This window comes from Aspergillus caelatus, assembly GCF_009193585.1.
Source record: "Aspergillus caelatus strain CBS 763.97 unplaced genomic scaffold BDV27scaffold_362, whole genome shotgun sequence".
Classification (NCBI taxonomy): Eukaryota; Fungi; Ascomycota; class Eurotiomycetes; order Eurotiales; family Aspergillaceae; genus Aspergillus; species Aspergillus caelatus.
This window is the reverse complement of record NW_022475625.1, coordinates 1-7,990: the sequence shown is the minus strand read 5'-3', so window position 1 is coordinate 7,990 and position 7,990 is coordinate 1. Positions and strand designations below refer to the sequence as shown.

The 7,990-nt window shown below is 44.7% G+C and overlaps 3 protein-coding genes across 3 annotated transcripts; all 3 read right to left on the bottom strand.

Moving 5' to 3' along the window:
- Positions 1-1,361: 1,361 nt before the first annotated feature.
- BDV27DRAFT_169755 (L-threonylcarbamoyladenylate synthase) lies at positions 1,362-2,135 on the bottom strand (the record flags this gene model as incomplete). The annotated part of the gene is made up of 1 exon (XM_032075116.1): positions 1,362-2,135. One exon carries the CDS (start codon positions 2,133-2,135, stop codon positions 1,362-1,364), a length of 774 nt encoding a protein of 257 aa, XP_031921208.1.
- Positions 2,136-3,655: 1,520 nt separating this feature from the next.
- BDV27DRAFT_169754 (alpha/beta hydrolase) lies at positions 3,656-4,675 on the bottom strand (the record flags this gene model as incomplete). The annotated part of the gene is made up of 2 exons (XM_032075115.1): positions 3,656-4,320; positions 4,378-4,675. 2 exons carry the CDS (start codon positions 4,673-4,675, stop codon positions 3,656-3,658), a joined length of 963 nt encoding a protein of 320 aa, XP_031921207.1.
- A 1,269-nt stretch (positions 4,676-5,944) lies between these two features.
- On the bottom strand, positions 5,945-6,901 carry BDV27DRAFT_163867 (uncharacterized protein; the record flags this gene model as incomplete). Its single annotated transcript, XM_032073600.1, has 2 exons — positions 5,945-6,563; positions 6,630-6,901. 2 exons carry the CDS (start codon positions 6,899-6,901, stop codon positions 5,945-5,947), a joined length of 891 nt encoding a protein of 296 aa, XP_031921206.1.
- Positions 6,902-7,990: the final 1,089 nt, after the last annotated feature.

Below are 7,990 nucleotides of genomic sequence, written 5' to 3'. Positions count from 1 at the left end.
TGGCTCAAAGTAAAGAGAGTATTTATACGCCGAATCAGCTCGCTTACGTTGGGAGTCAATTCTAGTTGTGTAGCGGACAGTAAGCTGATTATTATATTTCTTCAAAAATCGAGTTGGCCACTGTTTTCCTGGCTTCTTTCCAGTAATTTCCTTAGCAAAGTTTTGTAGCATTTCAAGTGTAGGCAGGAGATCTTTATCAGTTAGATTATTGATCTATTTTATAAGTGTTTTGGCCTGCTTGTTGTTGAGAATTTGTTGATTATTATATTGCTCTGCTCGAGTATGTTGAACACTACAATAATATCGAGATAGTGTAGACCTGCTTATACTATATTTCTTAGTAGTTTTTGTGTAATCTATCTTTTCTCCCGGTTTTAAGCTTTCGATCTCAGCTATCGCTGCCTCAATTGAAGCCATATTGGCAGAGTTATGGTGGTTTGAAAAGTATCGAAAAGTCGGTGTATATCAAAAAATCGGGCGTCAGGTGGGACCGGGCGTCAGGTGATCAGGTACGGTATATAACCATTTGTAGGCTGGGGCAGGTTTTTCGGGGGACCCGATCAACTCTAATCATGCTCCAGCTCTCAATTCATTGTGTAGTAGGCAAGGTCTCTTAGACTGTCATAGGATAGCATTTTGAAGAGCTGTCGATAACACTACGAAATCCAAAAGTGTCACCGTCATTTAATCTGCCTGTTTTATAAAAGCGGACCGCTTGGCGGTCAAACGCCTATTACTTCTTCCGTTCAGGTAGTACGTACTTGGAAAAAACAACAATCGCTTCATCATCTACTGATCACCTACTCTCCGGACCGTAGAGGCCGATTACAAAAAGAGAAAAATAAGCTTTATGCGCGAGGGAGAAGACTACAGGGATTTCGGATGGCTTTTTTCTCAGCTGGATCAGCTCATTGTTTGGGATCCGTCGAGACCCTGTCGCCTCCCCGTGTTTTTGAACGCTCGGGAAGTTCTTTGTCAAGCACGTCATACACACCTTATCCCCGTGTTGCTTCTTGTCTCCCTGGAGGAGGAAGACTTATTGCAGTATTTGCATCCCTTGTTCTTTCAAATGACTGCGTGACTGCGTCATGTACACTTAAGACTCTTGGGGATAAAAGACCCTTCATCCAAAGGGACTTTCTGGAACCCAAGAATCAGTTATTAAAAATATAAGTCTTGATTGTCTATACAGTCGTGCCACTATTACTCTATCGTCTCCAAGTAAAATTGCACTTAATTATTTTCTATTTCTCTGTTGACATCTTTTACCAGGCTTGGGTGTTCCATTAATCCTATCTGGCTTAGTGGTTCATCCTGCTGCCTCACATCATAGACATGATCAATTGGCGGAAGTAATTAATTTAGTTCGCACGAACTCCAGGCTTGCTAGTCTGGAAATCAGGATCCTCCTCAATGTTTACACCAGCATCCTTCAGTAGATTAGGGAACCATCTTAGCATTCGGTCGCGAAAGACCTCGTACCCGGCTCCCTTCCGTAGAACCTTCATGTTCTCTGCATCGAAATTCACACCACCACGCCTGTACACCTGCCATTTCTGTAACCCGTAATCCACCACCAAATCTACCGCATCAATCACTCTCGGCTCAATATCTTCAATGCGGAATCGTTGTCCCTGGCCGGTCAGATTGGCCGAAGTTCCGAACATTAACATGCCCTCGGGGTCCTCATCGCAAAGACGACCGAGTTCCCGTAGAAATGGACCTTCGGGCACTGCGATACTGACCGTATCACCCTTGGTAACCTGCAATAGCGTAGCGGGATCGAGGGTTGCCAAACGCGGGTGAAGATTTCGAGTATCGTATTTGGCAATGATCCCGACAATCATCGCCATATCTTCTGTCAGGACTCGTGTCATCTCAAACTTGGCCTCGGAGAGCACATGGATTTCGCGGTGTTGCTTGTATGTTCCGATTATGCCTATGTTGTGGCCTTCCCGACGGTCTTTTGCTGAGAAAATCCGCTGGATTCCAGCCTGTGTGCTTGTCAAGAGTGCGTAGCCGACATCGGTTGGGATGATGACAACACCACCACGTTTAAGAGTGTTATAGGTCTCTTTAGCATCGCGAGGGACGTTGGGAGCGGTATCTAGCTTTGGTATGTGACTGGGAGCCATTGAAGGTTGATGATGATATCTAATTTTGTACAGGTCAAAGTAGGAGTATATATAGCCAAGCGCCTCGGAAGTCGAATCCGGAACCCCATGGAGTGGCGAGTCACCTCGGAAGCCAGATTCGGAACTCCGATCATGGTTGGTCACTTTGACTTTTGCTTACTTATATAACTTCAACATAGATTGAATCTTGCCAAACTAAACAATCACCAGCTCAATCAAGCCAACTGAATACTAAAAAAAGAAGATGGCTGTCTATATAACCGACCACTCCACTTCTGTCCTCAATACCCATAGTTGGTGTATAGTGTCCAATTCCGCCACCTATCCCCTACCGCACATAACTCCAATGTCTAAAATCCTAGACATTGAGTGTGGTCCCCGCTTACTCGGTGTTGATTTCACCCGCTGTATAAACTAAGGTTATATTATAGGAGCTATAATTATCCCTGATCTACTCGACCAGACTCAACACCTAGCCGTGTTATAAGGTGTAACTAGTGTCAGCTTTTGGTTGGGTAATAGCGACGCTCTCAAGTTTCTGGATAATATGTTCAATATTACTTATATATATTAGATACTGTAATAATATATTCCTGATCCTGTCCAAGTATTATGCGAGATAAGGTATATTATACAATATAGTGGAGGAGTTGTTATAGTAAGAGAATTCGCGTCTATAATCTAGTATTTAGAGAATTACAGAATTAGTAAGTAGCTTTAAATTTACTCGATAAATGGCAAAGGTAAAAGGCAGGAATCTATATCCTAGACGTTATATTTAGGTCTAGATAGAAGAGGCTAAATTTAATTAGGTAAATATAAAGAAAAGTACTGGATCCTCGTAGTTTGGCAATCCGGAGGAAAGAGAGTATTGTGGTGGATCGATAGGGGAAAGGGTGCAGTTTTGGGGTTGGCGAAGACGGCTATGAAGGCAGGGTATGCAATAAAGGAGGAATAAGAAAAGATTACTAAAGGATGGAGGGATTTTTTTGAGGATGAAAAGGCTTGGTTTTGGTTGTTGCATGGGGAAATATTACCTATGCTGGAAGTAATTGATCAGGTAGCGCCCTTATTCCCATTTCATAATGTTTAATCTTGACCGCCGTTGAACCTCCAGTCACTGTGCTAGCTTGTTGAGTAGAGTACAATACCCAAGTATTGGTTTTTTTGTGCAGTGAGGAAGGCTTTCTGAAGCATAATTTATAATTTATTATGTATTGAGGCATTCTGGATTGTAACCAAATGTCCAAACAGAACAACAAAAACCCAGGTCCAAAGTCGGCGATCTTGCAATTGATTTGACTGATGGGCCCGTTAAGCTGTGGAGGTTACAGAAGTACTTCAATGGGGGCACGGAGTAGTACGTGATGCTTGTGAGGCAGGCTTTGTTCGAATAATCGACGTAGAAATACTTGTACATATCAAAAGCCACCGTGATCTAAGAGTAGGTGTTATAAAGTATGAAGGAAATAGGCAAATGAAGTTTTCAGTCTTTGTCATCTAACAGAGCGGACACAAAATCAGCAACCTCTAATGCCCTCATCGGCCATCTCGCCGATAGGAAACAGCGTGAAGCCGTGAAACGCGGCTGGGATAATCTTCAAGGATGTTTCATTCTTGGCCATCCCCCACTTTGTGGCCAAAAAGACAGAGTCATCAATGAGTGGGTCCTCAGAGCCAACGAGGAAAAAAGCGGGAGGTAAGCCCCGTAGATCAGCATATAACGGCGATAGGTGCGGCTGTTTTCGGACATCTAGCGGATATACGTCCTGCGGTAATGCTGTATCGATGAAGCGCGACACGTCCTCGTTATTGAGCATCAGACGGCGGGAATAATTCCTCGCAGAAGGGAGATAGGTCATGTCATAGATTCCATAAGAAGCCACTAAGCCCTTGATGCGACTCATGACGTCTATTCCTCGTTGGCGGAGTTCTAGGGTAACCCATACGCTGAGATAGGCACCAGCAGACTCACCACCAATGATGGTGAGCGGCCCTCGAAGTTTTTGTTCCCCATCTAGAGACAAAGCAAAGAGCGCAGCATCGATAGCATCGTCCAGGGGCGCGGGAAAAGGATCCTCCGGTGCTTTGCGATAGTCCACTGTCACGACCGTAAGAGAGAGCGTGTCGGCCAAATGACGAAGGTAACCATCGTTCAAGCGGGCGGAGCTGATGCAGAATCCACCTGCAAAGAGAACCTGATTAGTTTGTCTCTAGAAGGGGACTGTTCGCATGAACTAACTTCCATGAAAGTGCAAGAATACACCTTTAGATACCTTTCCCTTGGGTATAAATTGCCTCAAGAGGATTGAATGGTCGCCGTGGCTTGAAGGAAGAAAGAAATCAATGGCTTCCGAGTCAAAAATTGGCTTCCCGAGCCCCGTTGTCCCATCAAGCTCTGCCCGTCTGTAGTCGGCAGGGCTGGCGTACTCGTACCATTGTCTGGTCTCAATATATTTGGCTTCCAGAGCTCGATTAAGCTCTTCACGCGCCGCCAGGACAGTTGGCGAAACCTTGTTCGGGCAGATTATAATGGACATTCTGATGTTGAATGAGGTGTTTTCAAGCGTTATAGAGGATTTAAAAACAGCCGACCACTAGGCTCCTTAATATTCTTATTCTAGGGCCAGCAACTGCGGTAATAGCGCGGAACTCCGAGTTTAGATTTGAATCAAAGGTTGCTTCTTACCCCAGTGCGCTGCACGGAATTCCGGTCTCCCGAATCCCCTGCCCGAAGTGGCAAACTCGTCTGAGTTGTGACCGACTCCGACGCAGCGTCCATAAGTAGTGAATGCCATCAGACATTTTGAGGGAGAGACCGAGTATAGCGTCCTGTCAGACTTGATTATGGAGAGGCTGAATATTCTGCTCCATGACAGTCTATTGGGGCGGCCCGGGGTTCTTTTGCGCATCATGGCTTAGGGTAACCGACTGGCATTAATGGGAATGCCTGCCTCTCGCTCTGGCATGGCCAGATTGAGCTCCTCCCCGACAGCAATTTGTGCGTGGTTATGCTGACTGGGAGCAAGATGAGTAATGCCACATCTTGGTTCTAATTGAACACTATCTTGTTTCTAAGAACACCGATAGTGTCGATCTCCACCTCCACCTCGTCTCCCGCTGTCATGAATGTTTGAGGCTGGCAGAACAAACCTACACCAGATGGGGTTCCAGACATGATAACAGTTCCAGCTAGAATCGTGGTATCTATACTTCAGAAGTAGTCGTTAATGAAAGCAGACGCGCCTCTATGGAAGTCAACCAGTCGGTTGACAAGGTCGGAATTAAAGAATGCGAAGAGGATCGGTGACAGTGGGGATCCTTATACTAGCCCAGCGTTTGGTAAGGATGCATTCACTGTCTCCAAATTGTTAAATCCAATGCTTAGGTCGAAGGATACCAGTGTGATAACCTTCGATATGGGAGATGAATGGACCCCACAACAGGGGCTAAATAAATACTTCGGTCTTTTATTTTATTTTATCTTGATTTTATTTTATCATTTTATCAGACTAGACTTGAAGTGGAGCCACTACTAAGCGCCGTATATTCCATTGGTTAGTACTAGTTAAGATTGATTAAATGATAACGCCATGTTGATGTTTATTAGAACTGACCAAGCTATACCAAGCGAAGTATATCAACCAATTCGTGTCCCCAGATCGCATAATAGTACCCAAATTCCCCTCCGTCCTTTGCACATACTGATCTGTTTTCAAACCCTCTGCCGAAACCCCAAGTAGTCCGTCAAGGGTCAATGAATTTTTATCTGCAATGTATTTTTTGTGAGAAAACCGGTAAACATCATCTTATCCGGATATCCCATCCCCAAAGCATACCAAACATCTCACTTCCAAACTTTCTCGTGCCGCCTGTACCTCGCTCGTGTGCGGGTCGATGAATGCCGCGTGGGGTGCTCTTCTCGCCGTCTTGCCGTCATCTTTTGAGTCAAATGTTTTGAGCAATAAAATGTCGTACTGGGTCATATCCGACAGGTAGTACCATTTATGGCCCGGTCCATACTTCCCAAACAGTGTTCCGCTACTCTGTCGGGAGGTCTGAGGCTTATAGAAGGTGCCTTGGACGTTTTGTGGACTCCCAACATGGACCTCGAAAAGATCCTCGTCAGGAACAGATCGGGCATCTGCTACTGCGAGAGGGTCGCATGGGACGGGCTTCAATGGACGCCAGATGTTGATGATGGCCCAGCGGCCTTGCAGAACCCGCTCGACCTGGTCGGGTGCCATGCTGTCTTTTAATTTCTGGTATGCGCCCGCCTCGGATTGGTCGACGTGCACTCTCCGGGACGGCATGTTAAACGGAACTACCGATGAATCGGGTTCGGAGGAATCGATCCTTTTGGATAATTCTTTGTCCGTCTGATTGCGGATCAAACTCGAGAATATTTGCACGCTGGTTGCGCCCGTCCTAAGTGAAGATGATTATGTCAGGAATTTACCCTCACGGAAACACAATCAATTGTCGACGACTTACAATCGTTGGAGAATGTCCACCGATTCCTGCTGCACGGTGCTTAGGTCTCCGTCTCGAAAAGAAGCGAAACTGGGACTTTCGTGTCGTAGAAACTGAAACCCATGCACATCCAGACGGAATTCTTCTTTTCTCTCGCGCACATCTTCGATTTGCACAGGTTGGCGATCGGGCGCTATCCGACAGAATTCAAGTGTTCCCGCCGTAATTTCCCCGCTGGGGAAGGCGGACGAATGGTGGTAATCAAGGAAAGTCTGGATTATTTGAGGCTGCATGATGATCCGACTATTGATTTGGGAAGCGAGAAGGTTCAAAGAGACTTGGACGTATCGAAAGTGTAGTGTTGATCTGCGGGTGATTGACCCGGGGCAATGGGATCTTTTATACAGCCAAGAGAGGTATAGCAAAAGCGGCCAGAGTCGATACGACATATGAGGCATCGAAATCGATGCATGAGGAGTCCTCGTCACACCGCCATGCTTCCAGTTCCTTTGAGAATAGGGAAATTGCTAGGACATTCTCTATGCGGACGCAGATCATGTACCGCGGTGGATATTATTAGTCGAGCCTGAAGTGAGATTAATAATTCTCCCGTCGTGTTAATTATAAGCTCACAATATACCGTAGCTGACCGCCTGACGATCGGAACCACCTGACGATCGATTTCACCACTAATAATCAGGTAGAAAATGAAGCCATACAACTATATAGAAAAGAAACCACATAAAAATCTCTTGGTATAATAAAATATAGACTATAAAGAAGATATCTAGAGATTTTAGAGATTCCGAAAGTATTATAGAAGATATATTTGTTTGTCTTAACAATTTATAGTAAGAGGGGTCTCTTCAGTAACTTTAGATACTGGAGTACTAATATATTACTAATTAGAGAATTTAGAAGATCTGAAGATAAGTTTTCTTTTTTTATTAGTCTTCTGGAAGTTATCTTGAAGCTGTAAATCTACTATTTTGGTATATATTCTATTCTCTCTTTGGTATTTCTTCTGCTCAGTTTTCTGTATTTTTAACTCTTTCTGATACCGTACTTGATCACCTGACGCACGTCCCCACCTGCCGCACGGATTTCTATATACACCGACTTTTTGACTTCAACTTCAAACCATCACAACTCCGTCAATATGGGTTCAATTGATGAGGCGCTTGCTTTTTTAAAATCCCTAGATCCAGGAGAATCATTTAAATATGCGGAAGTAGCCAAAAGATTCGGTGTTGATCGTACAACACTCTCAAGGCGCCACCGGGGTGTTATGCATTCAAAAGAGAATCAATATGAAAACCAGCGATTACTCAACAGCCAGCAAGCCAAAACTCTTATAAGTTATATTAATAAACTCTCTGAGA